Here is a 16,518-nt window from a genome sequence, read left to right as displayed (position 1 = left end):
ACCTAGCACCTAGACAGAAGCTACTCAGGTCAAAATAGCCCTGAAAATATTTCCGGTGGGGACCGGTGGCTGGAGCAGCCTTCAGCACTAGACCCACCAGAAAAGACAAAAGCAGCTGCCTTTTCTACAAGCAAGCGGCCCAGGGAGCAGTAGTTAGCAGAGGCCAGGCATGGGTAGGGGTTCCAGCAATTGCATATTTAAGACTTAGCTGCCCCTCTGGTCGGTATGGTGTCCACGCTGTATGCATGAGCCCTAACATGTCATTTCCAGGGTCCAGACGAAGTTCAGGTTAGAGACAGTGCGTTACCGGTATCCCCAGCTGAACCCAGCACAGAGCGAATGTTTGTGGTTGAAACTCCCCTGTTTCCTCCGGCAATCACCCCTTTTCCTCCCCTCCTCCCCACAAAGGCTGTCATTACCCCATTCTAAGGATAAGTAAACCTAGAATCAGAGACGGTCAAGGCCAAGGCCAAAGCTCTCTCTGGGGGCCAGGTCTGGAATTCTGAGACTATGGGTAACAGTTTGACACTCCCACAATCAGGTCTGGGATGAAGCTGGCTGGAATTCCAGCCCTGCACCACCGGTCTGATGATCTCCTTCATGTACTGCCTCCTCTTGAATTAGGCACTGCGCCCCTAAAGATGACCACGACACCCCCTGGCTGGCCTTAGTTTGCACATCTGTAAAATGGGACTGGTCAGGCCCATTCCACTCGCGGAGAGTTAAAAGTAGTGAACTCAAGGGAAGAGGCAAGGCCGATCAAAGCCCCCAGACAGGAGCTTTCTGAAGGCCGGGACCCAAGAGAGATTTATTCACTCACCCTCGGGCACTGTGCCTGGCACACGGGGAGGCGCCCAATAAATGTTTGCTCCAGCAAAGACCAGCCCTCAATAAATAACAGCTGTTGTTGACGCGGCTAATGGAGGCGAGACGGAGGGCTCGCCCCTTCGTCCCATCCCCCTCGCCAACCCCCAACTCAATTTTGCCCCTTCCCCCAAGCCGCCACCTCCTCCACCTCTTTCTACTCAAACTCTCCTCCCCCAACAGTCTCCCGCCTAACCCCCATCCACGCTATTCGGGCTCCCTGCCCATCCCCCTACTGTGTGCGCCCTCTCCTCCCCCACTCTCCATCTCATTCCCCTCGCCCCGGCCTTCTATCCCCGCCCCTCGCTTCCTCCTCCTCCCCCCCCCCACAACTTTCCCCAACTCCCCATCCTAACTCCCACCCCAAGTTCCTCCGAAGCATCTCCACCCGTGCGGGGCGCCCTGCGCAAGGCGGGGTAACCCGGGCTCCGGGGTCCTTGGCTCTGGTCCAGCCTGAGGCCCTGGGCGGCGGCGGCCGCGGCGGCAGCAGCGGCGGGCGGGGTTTGGGTTTTTTTTTTTTTTTTTTATAACCCTGGCAGGCAGCTCAGGAAGTGAGTGCCTTCCCGCGCCCCCTCCCCCGGCCACGCCGCCGCGCTCGCTCCCTCCCTTCCTGCGCGCTGGGCGGCGAGACTGTGCGGCCACGGTGGACCAGAGGCCCCGGGCACACAGGTACCGACGATCGGGGATCCAGTTGGGCGACGCAGTCCCGCGAGTGCAGTGACTATGAGTGACTGAGTGACCTTGTGTGCGTCGGGAGCCAGATGCGCTCGCACGGATCCCGCTGTGCGTGTGTTGTGTCGGTGCGGGATGTCCCCTAGTGTGCAGATACGGAACTCCTGTTTGGGTTGGCTCAGGTTTGGGGCGGGGTAGGGAGTGGGGGATCGGGATCAAACGCGTACCCAAAAGGCTGTGCTTCAGCGGATTGTGCGTCCTTGTGGCTGTCAGCATCTGGGAGCGACTCTGTGCGAGCCGATTGTTGAGGCGTGTGAGCGTTTGCTTAAGTGAGGGTAAAGCGGTGTTTGCAACTCGGAAAAGTGCCTCTCTCTCTCTCTCTCTCTCTCTCTCTCTCTCTCTCTCTCTCTCTCTCTCTCTCTCTCTCTCTCTCGTGTGTGTGTGTGTGTGTGTGTGTGTGTGTGTGTGTGTGTGTAGATGCCAAGTGTGTCTGAATATTTGCATTTCTCTGGAGTGTGATTAGTAGAAATACCTGTGTGTATATGTGTCTGAGTTTGTAGGACTTGAGTTTGTCTCCTCTTCTGTGAATGTGGAGACTTGTGCACATGTGTCTGTGTGAGTTGGCTTTCTGTGTTAAATGAGTGTGTGGAGGCCCCTGGGCTTCTGAGTTGTCTTGGCTTGTGTAACTGTGCACATAGGCCTCTGATGTACTTGTTTGTCTGGGCTTATGGGTTGCCTGGGTGTTCATGTGGAAATATGTGTTTCTGTATGCATGGGTTTGGGAGTATGCAGTTGTGTCTTTGGGTTTAGCGAACCAGGCCTTCCTGCTATACAGGTGTGGATGCCCTACACAATGTGTGTGCTTGTGTTTGTGTGTCTGACTGGGGCTGCGGCTTCCTCTCAGTGGGTCATGTAGGCCACAGTACTCTTGGGCTGGGAGGGGAGACACACTTTAATTAACAGCTGGTTGGTGGTAATGGGGGTGGTGACCAGCACAGCCCCCTCCCCCTCAGGCCTCCTCTCTGGCTGGGCCTTTGTCTGTCTGCTCACGGCAGCCAGGCCAGATGTGCAATGCCTGGAGGGGGGCCTACCCTCCCGGGCGGATGGCTGCCTATGCCTGACCCAAGAGACTGTCCTCCACCGGAAAGCCTCTGCAGCAGGGTTCCCCCCACAGCCTGGCCTACAGAGGTCTTGGTGTGGAGTGCCGGTCCCTCCAGGATCCCAGGGATGGGATGGAGCCATATTTTCCGGAGGCATTTTCTCCTCCAAGCCTTGCCCCCTCCCCCAGGCTGGTGGCCTCCCTCCAGCCTGCTGGGGGGGGGGGCGAGGGGCCAAGCCTAGATGTACACACACACACACACACACACACACACAGAGTTATACAAACACATACACACACTCGGAGTATAGATTCCCTTTCTGTGATCTTGTGCCCAGCCAAGCAGGAGACCCCTCTCAATTGGAACCCATCCACCTACAAACCTTGTCTCCCCAGACCTGCTGACTTATCTGTGATCTCTCCCATAGCCCCATCTTGGGATTGGGAGTGTGTCACTCCTACCAGTAGTTACCACCCTGTGGGCAGGTGACCCCCCACCTCCAACAGTCACTCATCCAGTTCTTCTACCCTGCTTCTAATCCCCACCTGAGCCAGAAAGACTAGACATAGCCTGTGTAGTTATTGGGAGGGGTGGGGTCTCAAAGGCACCATAATCGGGTTGTAGGACTAGAATGAGAAGGGGGCAGAGGTTGGGAGGCTGGGTCCCTGTCTCCATTGTATTGAGACTGTGGCTACCTTGAGTGGTAGTTAAGGCCAGAAGGAATCATAGTCAGAGTCTTTTTAAAATTTAAATACGTTTCAAAAACGTATTTATGTATATATGTTTGTGTTGGCATGAGTTTATGTGTACCATGTTTATGTAGGTTCCCATGGAGGCCAGAAGAGGGCATCAGATCCCCTGGAACTGGAGTTATAAGTGGTTGTAATCTGCCTAGTGTGGGTGCTGGGAGGAAACAAAACCATTTTTAACTACTGAGCTATCTCTCCTGCGGCGTGGGTCGGTTTCAGATTTAGTTGAAGGAGTGTAGGGAAAGAGGCAGGAAGAAACAGGAAGAAGACCCTTGGGGGAGTGGGAGATGTTACTTTAGGAACTGAAAAGGATGACAGCCAAGAGGATTATTACCCGGCCCAAGGAAGGGATCAGAAGACTCAGCAAACTTTCAGCTCCAGAAACTCATCTCAAGGAATATAGATCAGTTAGAGTGCTTAAGGCCTGGGTTCGATCCCCAGCGCTGCACAGACTGGGTTTAGTGGAAGCAAGAGAATCAGAAACTCAAGTTCTAAGCTGCGTAAGAAGTCTGAGGTGAACCTGGGATGTGTGAGATTCTGTCTCAAACAAACAAAGCTTGGGGCTGAAGGTCAACCTGCCTCTTTCCCTTCGCATCCCTTCAGGCTGGGGGCCTGCCCAGTGCCAACTGGCAGAAGAGTCCATACACAAGGATTCAACAGTACACTAACTATTGAGGCCCTGCCCCCCGCCCCCCAAAATGGGGGCTGAGAGGAAGACTAAAGGAATCCACCGTCCAACCAAGGGTACACATTAGCCTGGCTGAACAAAACTGCAGAGTCTCAAAATATACGAGAGTCCTATTACTGGAAGGACCCAAGCAGAAGTAGGGAATGTGGCTTTCTCCACTAGCATGTTGGAGAAATTCCCACTTCTCTCTCTGCTGCCAAACTGCCCTGTTTGGGGATCGACTCTCAGACTTGGCTGGAAGGCAAAGAAAACAAGACAGTGTGTGATTAAGGGGGGCTTGGATTTGCACAGAAGAGGAGGTGGAGGGTGGAGACCAGAGGGCAGAGAAGGGGCTTGGCACAGAGTGGTTAGCCCAAAGAAGTGTCTGCCCCAGACTAGCCTGAGGCAGAGGCCTGAGAAACAGGCCTGCCCGATCTGAGAGCAAAAGCAGAATAAAGACCAGGACTTGAGGGCAAGCGAGATGACTCAGTGGAGAAAGGAGCTTGCTGCCAAGCCCGCTGACCTAAGATGGATCCCGCGGCCCCACATGGTGGAAGGAGAGAACCGACTCCCGAGAGCTCTCCTGTGACCTCCACACACACAAAACAAAGAAATGTAATTTTTTAAAAACAAAAGAGCAAGGCTAGGAATGTAAGGTGAGGTCAAAGCCTCTGGGAATACGTAACCACAATGTGGGGCATTAACAACCTACTTATAAGCCAGGCATAGTGGCGCACATATTTGTGCGCACATATTTGATTAGGGAGGCAGAGGCAGGTAGATCTCTGAGTTCAAAGCCAGCCTGGTCAAAAGAGGGAGTACCAGGACAGTCGGGGCTATACAGAGAGACCTTGTCTGGCAAAACCAAAACCAGAGAGGGGAAAAACAAACTATCTGTAGCTAGGAATTCAAAGCCAGGTCCCAAGGTGTTGGGGGACTTGAAGAAAGGGAATTGTCCCTGACCATTGCCCCAGCTTTCAAGTGACCTAAGTTTTTTGCTTGGTTTCAGGAGTTGGTTTGTTTGCTTGCTTTGCTTTTTAAGTTACATTTATCGGGTTTGGGTTTGGTTTTTGTTTGGGGTTTCTGTGTGTGTGTGTGTGTGTGTGTGTGTGTGTGTGTGTGTGTGTGTGTGTGTGAGTGTGTGTGTGTGTGTGTGTGTGAGTGTGTGTGTGTGTGTGTGTGTGAGTGTGAGTGTGTGTGTGTGTGAGTGTGTGTGTGTGTGTGTGTGTGTGTGTTTGTGCGTGTGTGTGTGTGTGTGTGTGTATGGTGTATGTGTGTGTGTGTGAGTGTCTGTGTGTCTGTGTGTGTGTGTGTGTGTGTGTGTGTGTGTGTATGATGTGTGTGTGTGTGAGTGTCTGTGTGTGTGTGTGTGTGTGTGTGTGTGTATGGTGTATGTGTGTGTGTGTGAGTGTCTGTGTGTGTGTGTGTGTGTGTGTGTGTGTGTGTGTGTGTGTGTGTGTGTGTGTGTGTGTGTGTGTGTGTGTGTGTGTGTGTGTGTGTGTGTGTGTGTGTGTATGGTGTATGTGTGTGTGTGAGTGTCTGTGTGTGTGTGTGTGTGTGTGTGTGTGTGTGTGTGTGTGTGTGTGTGTATGTGTGCGTGTGTGTGTGTGTGTGTGTGTGTGTGTATGTGGTGTGTGTGTGTGTGTATGTGTGTGTGTGTGTGTGTGTGTGTGTGTGTGTGTGTGTGTGTGTGTGTGTGTGTGTGTGTGTGTGTGTGTGTGTGTGTGTATGTGTGTGTGTGTGTGTGTGTGTGTGTGTGTATGTGTGTGTGTGTGTGTGTGTGTGTGTGTGTGTGTGTGTGTGTGTGTGTGTGTGTGTTTCCAGGCATCAGGCTTGTTGGCCAGCAAAGCTAGGCCTTGCAGGATCGTAGAGGTTTGGTTTGGTTTGGTTTAGTTTTGGTTTTTTGTTGTTGTTTTTCAAGGCAGGGTTTCTCTGTGTAGCTTTGGAACTGTCCTGGAACTAACTCTTGTAGTCCAGGCTGATCTCAAATTCACAGAGATCCACCTGCCTCTGCCTCCCAAGTGCTGGGATTAAAGGCGTGCGCCACCACCACCACCCAGCCTTTTTTTTTTTTTCTGTTTTGTTATTGATGTATGTGGATGTGGGTGCATGCGTGCCTAAGGAGGTCAAAGGATATTTATTGATTAGTGTGTGAACGTCAGAGGACAACTCAGGAGTCAGTTCTCTTTCCACACAGGATCTGGAGAGCAAGCCCAGGTTGGTCAGGCAAACTTCCACAGCAAATCTGCTGAGCCAGTTAACTGCTCACCCTCCCCCAGACTTTTGATTTTGCAGTTCCCCTGCCTGGTGCACCTCAGCTTCCTGGTGTCTAGCTGGCTTCTCTAGAGAACAAATCACAACCCGAGACAGCCTTCTTTTTCCATACTGCAGTGTCTATCATTCCCGGGAGCAAAGCTTCAGGGGGTGTGGAAGACAACACTTACTGTCGTGTGGGGAGCCACGAGATCATCTTCCTCACCCCCAGCCCCATGCCAGCCCAGGCCAATAAGTGAATCTGCTTTCTACCTCATTCTGCTGGGTAACTCGCCCATCTTCGTCACCTCTCGTCTGTACAAGGAGGGAACTTGTTATGCTGAAAGCGAGGTTCACCGGCAACAGTAACTTGAGGGATAAAGGGCTTATTTTAGCTCACGGCTCAGGGATGCAGAAGTCAGGTGGCCAGGACCTTGCAGCGTCTGGACGCATCACATCCATAAACAGAAAGCAGAGACCCAGCCCCAGCCTTCTCCCTCTCTGTAGTAATTATATCCATTGATTGTGTGTGTGCGCGTGCGTGTGCACGTGTGTGTGTGTGTGTGTGTGTGTGTGTGTGTTGTGTATGTGCACAAACGCATGTGCCCACTCCCTCATGTGCTACATGCACACAGTGGAAGTTGGAGGCATCAGTCATCAGTTCTCCCCGTTCACTATATGGGCTTGGGAGGTTGAACTCAGGTTGTCAGGCCTGGTGGCAAGCATCCTTACCCATCGACCATTCTTCCTGGCGCCCCACCCACTTTTAGGTTGGGTCTTCCCACCTCGATGGTCCTGATTACTGTTGTCTTGACAGGCATGTTCAGAGGCCCACTTCCCAGGTGATTCTAGGTCATTGACATGAGAAGGTGGCTTTTTTGTCCTGGTCCCTGTCCCCTCTGAGTGTGGCCATGATGGGCAGGAGGTGAGAGATAGAAACAAATACTAAAACTATTCAGGAATCTTCCGACAGAAGTGCCTTGCTCGTGGAGACCCCTTTCAGTCTGGCAAGGGGCCTTGGCACAAGCTGGGCAATGGGACCAAGACGACTCCTGACTCATCTCTCTTCCCAGGAGACCGGTGATGCTGCCCAGACTGTGAACAGGGGAGGCAGCACTGTAGGGGCTGCCAGCAGCCGGGGCTGGGGAGAGACATGTGGACACGTAGCCCCTATGGCTTCTGCCTGCCAGATCCTCCGCTGGGCCCTTGCCCTGGGGCTGGGCCTCACGTTCAAGATCACGCATGCCTTCAGATCTCAAGGTAGGAAACATCCAGTGGTGGCGATTGGAAGGGAACAAGAAACTAAGGAAGCCAGTTGGTCCTTGAGAAAAAGAGAAGTCAGTGGGCTATGGCTGGGGGATTCTTGAGTCCTGGGAGTATAGGCAGAATATTTGGTGACCTGGGTTCAGGGATGGGTGACGCCAGCATTACTGGCTTCGGCAGCGGGGACCCACCCCTGTCTTCTGATCCCTCTACCTATAGATGAACTCCTGTCCAGTTTGGAGAGCTATGAGATTGCCTTCCCAACCCGCGTGGACCACAACGGGGCAATGCTGGCCTTCTCTCCACCTGCCCTCAGGAGGCAGCGTCGGGGTACGGGGGCCACAGTCGAGTCACGCCTGTTCTACAAGGTGGCCGCACCCAGCACTCACTTCCTGCTGAATCTGACCCGCAGCCCCCGTCTCCTGGCGGGGCACGTCTCCGTGGAATACTGGACACGGGAGGGCCTGGCATGGCAGAGGGCTGCCCGAGCCCACTGCCTCTACGCTGGCCACCTACAAGGCCAGGCTGGTAGTTCCCACGTGGCCATCAGCACCTGTGGGGGCCTGGTGAGCTGAGGGTTCTGGGAAGCAGGGGGAAATACTCACTTTTCTTCTGGAAGTTAAGAAACAATGCATGATCAACAGAATGGGGCAGTCAGAGTGGGGTGTTTTGAAAGTATTTTGAGCTCGTCAGTCCTTTGAGATGCAGCTGAAGACGCACTTAAAGGAAAATGTACAGCCTTACGTAAGGCCGAAAGGAAAGGGACATCTTTCTCAAGAAAGCAGACAAACAGCACAGCACGACGGAGTCAGTAACAGTAAGGACAGTGAGATAGCTCCATGGGTAAAGGCGCTTGCTGCCGGTCCTGAAGGTTTCAGTTCGCTCCCCAGGCCCCACGTGGAGAGAATAACTTTCCTCGAGTTGTCCTCGGTCTCCACACATGTGCTGTGGTGTGTGCACACCCACACACAAATAAATGATAAAAACACGGTGAAGGAATTAAGAAGTGTAGGAGGGACTGAGCGGAGGAAAGGGGAGAAATGATGAGATTGCATTTTTAATTTTTTAAGTTTTTTTTCTTTCTGAGGAGGTGTCTCAGTGCGTAGAGTTATTACACAAGGAGTTGAGTTCAGATTCCCCACCCTATGCACACCTGTAACTGGAGTGCTGGATGGTAGGCACAGGCAGGCAGGTTTGGGAAGGCTTCATAGTCAGCCAGTCTAACCAGAAAACAGCAAGCTCCAGATCCGGTGAGAGACCCCACCTGGAGAAGTGCTCAGGCTGTCACCTCTACAGAGTGTGAACACACACACGCACACGCACACGCACGCACGTACGCAGGCACACAGAATACAAACTGGATGTGGTGACACAAGTACATAATCCCAACCATTTGGAAGGTGGAGACAGAAGTTCTGAGTCATCCTCAGCTACATAATGAGTTTCAGGCCAGCCTGGGCTGCATAAGACCCCCACCTCAGAAAAAAGAACAGGACCAGAAAGGGGGCTGGGGATGTATTTCAGTGGTAAAGTACTTGCCTGGCATGCACAAGAATCTAGGTTTGAGTCCTAGTACCAATAAAGGTGAGGAGAGAGATGAGATCGTAGAGAGAGGTCCAGGATGCCAATGCCTGAACTGAGCTTTCTGTCCCCGCCCAGCATGGTCTGATCGTGGCAGGAGAGGAGGAGTATCTGATTGAGCCCCTGCAAGGTGGGCCCAAGGGTCGCCGAGGCCCGGAAGAGAGTGGCCCCCACGTGGTATACAAGCGCTCCTCTCTGCGTCACCCCCACCTGGACACAGCCTGTGGAGTGAGAGGTACTCCCGTGTCTTGGGGATGGGCAGGGAGGTTATATGACATTACTCCTGAGGCGAAGACAGGCAGCAGTCTTTCCACCACAGAGGTCCGTAGGGCGCCGTAGAGTGGGGAACGACACTGTTGGGAAAGAACAGCAATTGAATTCTAGAGCTCCATTCGTCTTCAGGCAAAGGGACCAGAAAGGATGTAGATCCTAAGAGGATGATGCTGTGAGGCAGTGGAGTGACCCATCGTTGCTGTGGTCGGTTGTCTGTGATAGGTGTTCAGTGGGGAAGACCCTTACCAAGAATTATTTGCTAGGTTACACAGTTAAGCTGCAGAGTGGTCAGAGCAGACACTTGGGTGGCTATGCAGCCGAAATGATAAGACCTAGGAGTGAGTTCAGTGGTAGAATGCTTACCCGAGTTATAAAGGCCCTACAAAATATGCACACAGAAGCCAGGCTGAGGACATGGCTTGGGAGTAAAACCCTCACCATGCAAGTATGTGGACCAGAATGTATCCGTTCATATCCCTAGCACCCAGGCAGGAGTAGGAGGCCACCTAAAACCCCAGGGCTGGGGAGACAGAGACAGGGATCCCTGGAGCAGCTGGATACTAGACTAGATCAGTCAGTGAACTCTGACCTACAGTGAGAGAACCTCCCTCCGGATGTACAGTGGAGAGCAATCGAGGAAGATGGAAGATGCCTGGTGTCAACCTCTGGTCTCTACGTGCACAGCTCATAGTCAGGCAGCTGAAGGGCACGGGCACTGTTCATACAATATGTTCAAAACATGACTGGTCACTGTAGAACGTTTAGGGGTTGAGAGAACAGGAAAGCTGTGTGAAGCCAGTGTGAGAACACAAACCTTTCATCACAGTACTAGGAAGGTGGAGGCCAGGGGATCAAACAAGAACAAACGCTGTCTACTAAAGCTACTAGGAAGAAGAGTCCCAGATCGCCTAGAGTTCTGCATGACAGTTGTCAGGCAGTGCTGGGACCCACCAGCAACGGGCACTGAGTTGGTTCCGCTTTGTCTCCCAGATGAGAAACCGTGGAAGGGCCGTCCATGGTGGTTGCGTACCCTGAAGCCACCGCCTGCCAGGCCCCTGGGGAATGAGACGGAGAGAGGCCAGCCGGGCCTGAAGCGATCCGTCAGCAGGGAGCGCTATGTGGAGACCCTGGTGGTAGCCGACAAGATGATGGTGGCCTACCACGGGCGGAGAGACGTGGAGCAGTATGTGCTGGCCATCATGAACATTGTAAGTGCCTCCCCCTTCCTGGGCCTGGAGTCCCGGGGACCTGCAGCTAGCCTCTAGGCGTCCTGCCCTCACCGCTGATCTGCAACCAGGAGTCGGAACGATAAAGTGGAGAGAGGGAAGAGTGAGAAAGAGTCTAGGGCCAGATGCTCTAGTGGAGAAAAACCTGCCTGGACTTAAATGCAGCCTTAGGTCAGTGGCTCTCAACCTTCCTCCGTTTACGACAGTTCCTCATGTGGTGGTGACCCCACAATCATATATTATTTCATTGCTGCTTTATAACTTCAATTTTGCTGCTGCCTTGTGTTAACCACCTGTAAAGACTACGGTAGACCCGGTGAGCAGATACTGCATTTAGAACAGTGCATGGCATGCCTGGTACACACAAGGCTCTGGGATCCCCCTGCTCCTAATATGTCAGCATTTGGAGGCTGAGGAAGGAGAAGTGGAAGGTAAAGATGAGCCTGAGCTGTGGGAAAGACCTTGTATCAAGGCACTGGAGAGATGGCTCAGTGGTTAAGAGCACCAGCTGGTCTTCCAGAGGTCCTGAGTTCAATTCCCAGCAACCAGACGGCGGCTCACAGCCATCTATAGTGGGATCCGATGCCCTCTTGTGGTGTGCAGGTATACACGCAGATAGAGCACTCATATACTTCATAAGTAATAAAAATTTTAAAAAATAACAAATGAGCACAGGATAGCAGGGATCATGGGAGGGCAGAGAGATGGCTCAGTGATAGAGTACTTACCCCAGAGGACCCAAGTTCAGAGCCCAGCATCTGCATAAGGCATCCCACAACCACCAATAAATACCAGGTCCAGGGGATCCTATAGCGTCTCTTTCCAATTCTGCCCGTTTGCACACACATGCAATTAAAAAATAAATCTTGAAGAAAGAAAAAAGAGAGCGCATAGCTCGTAGTAGGTGCTACGTAAGTGTTTGCAGGGGCTGGAGAGGTGGCGCGGTCAGTAGAGTGCTTTGCTGTGCCTCAGAAACCGCACTTAAACGGCACGAAGCAAGAGAGCCAGCAGAATGGCTCGGCGCATAAAGGTACCTGCCGCCAAGCCTAGATCCCAGGACTCTGTAGAGGGAGCAAGCTGGCTTCTGCAAGCTGTCCTGCGGCCTCCCGATGCATGCTATTGCATATGTGTGCACGGACACGCACACGCAAATAAATAATCTTTTTAAAGCTGGGCAAGGTGGTACATACTTGTAATGCAGACACCTAAGACATGGAGACAGGCAGAGCCTTCAGGCTAGCCACGTGGCCAGCCTTGCCCAATCAGCAAGTTTCGGGTTCAGTGAGAGACCTCATCTCAGAAAAACAGGATGGAGAGCGATTGAAGAAGACGCCAGCTGTCACCTCTAACTACTTCACGCATCCGAGAATACACATGCATGCGCTCAAGCAGCAGGTGCTCACTGAGATTAGCAGTATATTCCCAGGCACATCTATGCACGCAGTATCCTTGCACACGGGCGCCTGCCTGTCCATTCATGCAGATGACCCCCTTGGCCGGGTGTGGTGGTGCACACCTTTAATCCCAGCCCTTGTGAAGCAGAGGCCCGAGGTCTCTGTGAGTTTGAGGCTCTCCTGGTCTGCACAGTCAGTTCAAGGACAACCAGGTCTACATGGTGAGGCCATTTCAGACAAAAAGAACAAAAAACAGATAGCCTTGTTGCTCCGCATTCAGATCTGCAAGCATCCCTTGGTGTCTAGTGGCAGCTGGCTCCAAGACTCTTATAAATGCCAAAGCCTCCAGGTGTTTATCTCGCACATAGACTATGGAGAATTTCGTGTAACCCATACACATCCTCCCAAAGACTTTAAACTAGCTTTAGACAGTATTATTTACAGACTAACAATCAGGGGAAGTCTGCATGTGTTTAGTACACGTGTGATCTTGTGTGCATGTGGCATATATATGTACTCATGTGTGCAGGTATGTGTACATTTGTGTGCGCATGTATGTGGAGACCAGAGGTGAACAGCGGTGTCTCCGTCAATTCTGCATCTTATTTTTTTAATTATTTATTATTTTGTATGTGTGGGTGTCTTGTCTAAATGTCTGTCTGTGCACCACATGCATGTAGGGGCCTTGTAAACCGGAAGAGAGCATTGGATCCCCTGGAAATGGAGTTACAGGCATTTGGGGCTGCTGAGTGGGTGCTAGGGATCAAACCCACTCTAGAAAACTCAGTGCTCTTAACTCCTCACCTGTCCCTATAGCCCCTCCATCTTATGTTTTGAGACAAGGCTCTCATTGATCCTGGCGCTAAGCTGGCTGGCCTGGTGGTGAGCTCCAGGATTTGCCTGTCCCTGCTCCCTCAGCACTACCATTACAGATGTGTCTGGACAGCAAGCCCTTTACCCACTCACCCATCTGCCCACCGTGCAAATTTTTTCTACTCCTCCCTCTCCTTCTTCATGTCCTTAGTAGACAAGGCCTCATTTAGACCAGACTCAACTCTTTATGTAACTGAGAGTGGCCTTGAACCCGGTATCATCCTACCTCCACCTCCCAAGTGTAAGGATTTGATAGTGTGCCACACCACACCCCATTGTCCATATATTTAATCTGTGCTTGGCTGACTCCATGGCTGATGAGTCCAGGGGTCCATCGTGCTGTCTGTGCTTTCGTTCCTATACTCAAACTTGGTCAAGGTCCTCGCTTGTCCTCAACTCCCTCTCCCGTAGTAACTACAGAGGAAGACGGTTAGTGCTGGAACGCACAGCATATATATAGCAAGAGTTGATGAATGGGTTCTTGCTTCATTCAAGCAAAGAAAGAAAGGACCAGCAAGAGGCATGGCTCAGCGGGTAAAGGGGCTTGCTCCAGGCAACCAGACGTCTGTAGGCTGAGTCCTGCATAGCAGAAGGAGAAAATTGACCTCCAGAAGTTGTCTAACATCCACGCATTCAAGAGCATGCAAGTGTACACACACACACTCACACACCACACACACATACAAATGTAATTTTAAAAATTTAAAGACAAAGTTTAACAAGACTAATAAATGATACACGATGTTGACATAACATTGTCTCTATGATCTGTCCCAGTCCCCTATCCTTTTCTTGGGCTTTTAAAATTTCCTAAAACTTATCAGTCTTCCTGGGGATTTCCAGTAAGACAAGGATAGCCCAAGTCTCTCAAGATTCCTGCTTTGCCTGATCTCCATCACTTGGGTCCACTTAGCCCTCAGGCCACTTCTTCCTGCCTTCCTGCTTCTCCGTCATCTCTTGCCTTCCTGTATTGATGCTTAAGTTGATACCTTCAGACTGCAGAGGAGTAAGGACACGTGCACATCCTTCATGCAGCCGCTGGACAGGCAGGGAGGGGACAAGAACAGGAGAGGGAGGACAGGTAAAGAGAAACTGAATTGCAGCAGTCAGAGAGAGACCAGCTGGCAAGCAGTGCAGACTGGAATGTCACCTGTGGCACCACCAGACACGTGCCCTGCTCCCTGTACATCAGAGCCCTCATCTTTAAGGTGCGGATGAAAGTAATACCTGTTCATGAAATGATACAGGCAGCACACTCTACCTAGCACCCAGCACACAGTAGGTACTCAAAGCAAACTGTCACTGCTTTTGCTCTTCAGTTTCAGGGCAGAGGGCCGTGTGTGCGCAGGGGTGGAGGCCAAAGGCAGACACTTGTGTCTTCCTCGGTGGCTCTGCGTTTCATGTGCGCATTTTTATTTGAACCTTGAGAATTTCATGTGTATACACTGTCTTGATCATATCCACCCTGCACTCTCTTCCCCCACAACGCCTCTTCCCCTACTCCCTCAGCCATGCCTCCCTCCAAATTTAGCTGGTCTGGACCTCTCTCTGCCTCCTGAGAGCTGGGATTTAAAGTGTGCCACCGCTCCTGGATCCTTTCTGGTTTGGTTGTTGTTTTTTTAACCTGCTGAGTCCTGTTAATTCTTCCTGAATGTGTATGGACAACCAAACAGGGTCTACATCCCAGAAGATAACTGCCTCTCTCTCCCCCAGAAACCATCAATTGGCAGTAGTGCCTCAGCTTGTGGGTGAGGCTTTTGTTCTCTACCTTAGTTTTTGAGACAAGTTCTCTCACTGAACCTGGAACTTGCACACTGAACTATCCTGGCTGGCTAGTGAGCCCTCAGGGTTCCACCTGTGCCTGTCTTTTGTTCGTCTGATTTAATGTGGGTTTGGGGGGATTGAACTCAGGTCCTCATACTTGTATAGCAAGCACTTTACCAACTGGGTCATCACCACAGTGCTGTCCTTTACTGTTCTGGGCTCCTCTTAAGACTCGGTTTCTCTTGTTTCTTGGAGGTCAGGTTGCCAAACTTTTCCAGGACTCGAGTCTGGGAAACATCGTCAACATCCTCGTCACTCGCCTCATCCTGCTCACGGAGGACCAGGTGTGGTATCTGGGATGTGGCTCACCCTTTCTCTGTCCACACCATTGCTGCCTGATGTCTCGAGAGTGGTGGGACACCCATGCACCTCAATCTTCCCGTCCCCAGCCCACCCTGGAGATCACCCACCATGCTGGGAAGTCCCTGGACAGCTTCTGTAAGTGGCAGAAATCTATCGTGAGCCACAGCGGCCATGGCAACGCCATCCCAGAGAACGGTGTGGCCAACCATGACACAGCTGTGCTCATCACACGGTAAGCAGCTGGGAGGACTCCAGGGCTGAGGCCAATGGGCAAGTGGAGAAAGGATCATCAGAGTCCAAGGAAGGGGAACGGTTGGAGATGGAGGATGGAAGGGACTGGAAACCAAGGAGAAAGGATGCTGAGGACCTGAAAATGGGAGGTTGGCATTTGAGCCACACACTCCTACATTAAGTCACTTAATAAATCAGTCATTTACTGTCAGCATCCCCAAGATTCTGTTGTGGGCACAGCATGAGGCTTAGGCAAGATTCAACCCAGGGTTGAAAACCAGTCTGGCAACCCAGCAGTGAAGGAGGTAGGAGGATCCGGGAGTTCAGGGTCAGCTGGGCTTCCTGAGACCTTGTCTGGGGTAGCAGCCAGGCTTGGATGTAGTTCGGCTGATCGAGTCCTTGAATAGCATTCATGACACCCTGTGTTTAATCCCCAGTATCATAGAAAACCATGCATATTATCACACTTAAAATACCGGCACTTGGGAGGTAGAGGCAGGTAGAGCTCAGGGTTCATCCTTGGCTGTACGGAGAGTTCAAGTTCATCCAGGACCAAAAGACCTTGCAGCCGTCACTCACACGTGTGCATGCACACACACCCTCACACCCTCTTCGCCAGAACCAGCCAGGGAGGCTACCCAGCCATCTCACTGCTGTCTGTTTCCACAGCTATGACATCTGCATCTACAAGAACAAACCCTGCGGCACTCTAGGTACTGAGTCCGGTCGGTTGCCGGCACCATGGAGGGTGGTCTTGATCCTGGGGCTAGACGTCCCGTGGCAGACAGAACCTAGCCAGTACGGCCTCGGGTCCCTGGACCCACCCCACGTTCTCATTTCCCAGGCCTGGCCCCCGTGGGTGGCATGTGTGAGCGAGAGAGGAGCTGCAGTATCAATGAGGATATCGGCCTGGCCACGGCATTCACCATCGCCCATGAGATCGGGCACACGTGAGGCCAGGGGCCCCGGGGTAGCGGAGGGTGAGAGGAGCTGGGTGGGCTCCCTTAGTGCCTAGCAGAGCTGACACCCCTCTCCCCAGATTCGGCATGAATCACGACGGTGTGGGGAACGGCTGCGGGGCCCGTGGTCAGGACCCAGCAAAGCTCATGGCTGCCCACATCACCATGAAGACCAATCCGTTCGTGTGGTCATCGTGCAGTCGAGACTACATCACCAGCTTTCTGGAGTGAGCCACAATGCCCCCTCAGTGGGGGCACAGTCATGTTGGGGGAGCTGACTCCCCCA

The 16,518-nt window shown here is 52.3% G+C and overlaps 1 protein-coding gene across 5 annotated transcripts in view; it reads left to right on the top strand.

The window, feature by feature from the left end:
- The first annotated feature begins 1,387 nt into the window (after positions 1-1,387).
- The window catches only part of Adamts10 (ADAM metallopeptidase with thrombospondin type 1 motif 10), a 29,994-nt gene continuing 14,863 nt past the window's right edge, over positions 1,388-16,518 (top strand). For 2 of the 5 annotated variants that reach the window (XM_005081330.4, XM_013121500.3), the window contains exons 1-10: positions 1,388-1,533; positions 7,379-7,565; positions 7,788-8,134; positions 9,228-9,384; positions 10,413-10,630; positions 14,940-15,023; positions 15,129-15,274; positions 15,943-15,986; positions 16,118-16,223; positions 16,313-16,459. In XM_005081330.4, coding sequence (XP_005081387.1) covers positions 7,478-7,565; positions 7,788-8,134; positions 9,228-9,384; positions 10,413-10,630; positions 14,940-15,023; positions 15,129-15,274; positions 15,943-15,986; positions 16,118-16,223; positions 16,313-16,459 — 1,337 coding nt within the window. In that variant the 5' untranslated portion in view covers positions 1,388-1,533; positions 7,379-7,477. Of the gene's footprint in view, positions 1,534-6,981; positions 7,231-7,378; positions 7,566-7,787; positions 8,135-9,227; positions 9,385-10,412; positions 10,631-14,939; positions 15,024-15,128; positions 15,275-15,942; positions 15,987-16,117; positions 16,224-16,312; positions 16,460-16,518 lie in introns of those variants that run through there. The other 3 variants (XM_021233692.2, XM_021233691.2, XM_040737965.1) reach the window with 2 other exon arrangements.

This window comes from Mesocricetus auratus, unplaced genomic scaffold (genome assembly GCF_017639785.1).
Source record: "Mesocricetus auratus isolate SY011 unplaced genomic scaffold, BCM_Maur_2.0 Super-Scaffold_100676, whole genome shotgun sequence".
In the NCBI taxonomy this organism is placed as follows: Eukaryota; Metazoa; Chordata; class Mammalia; order Rodentia; family Cricetidae; genus Mesocricetus; species Mesocricetus auratus.
This window is presented reverse-complemented; position numbering and strand designations above follow the sequence as displayed.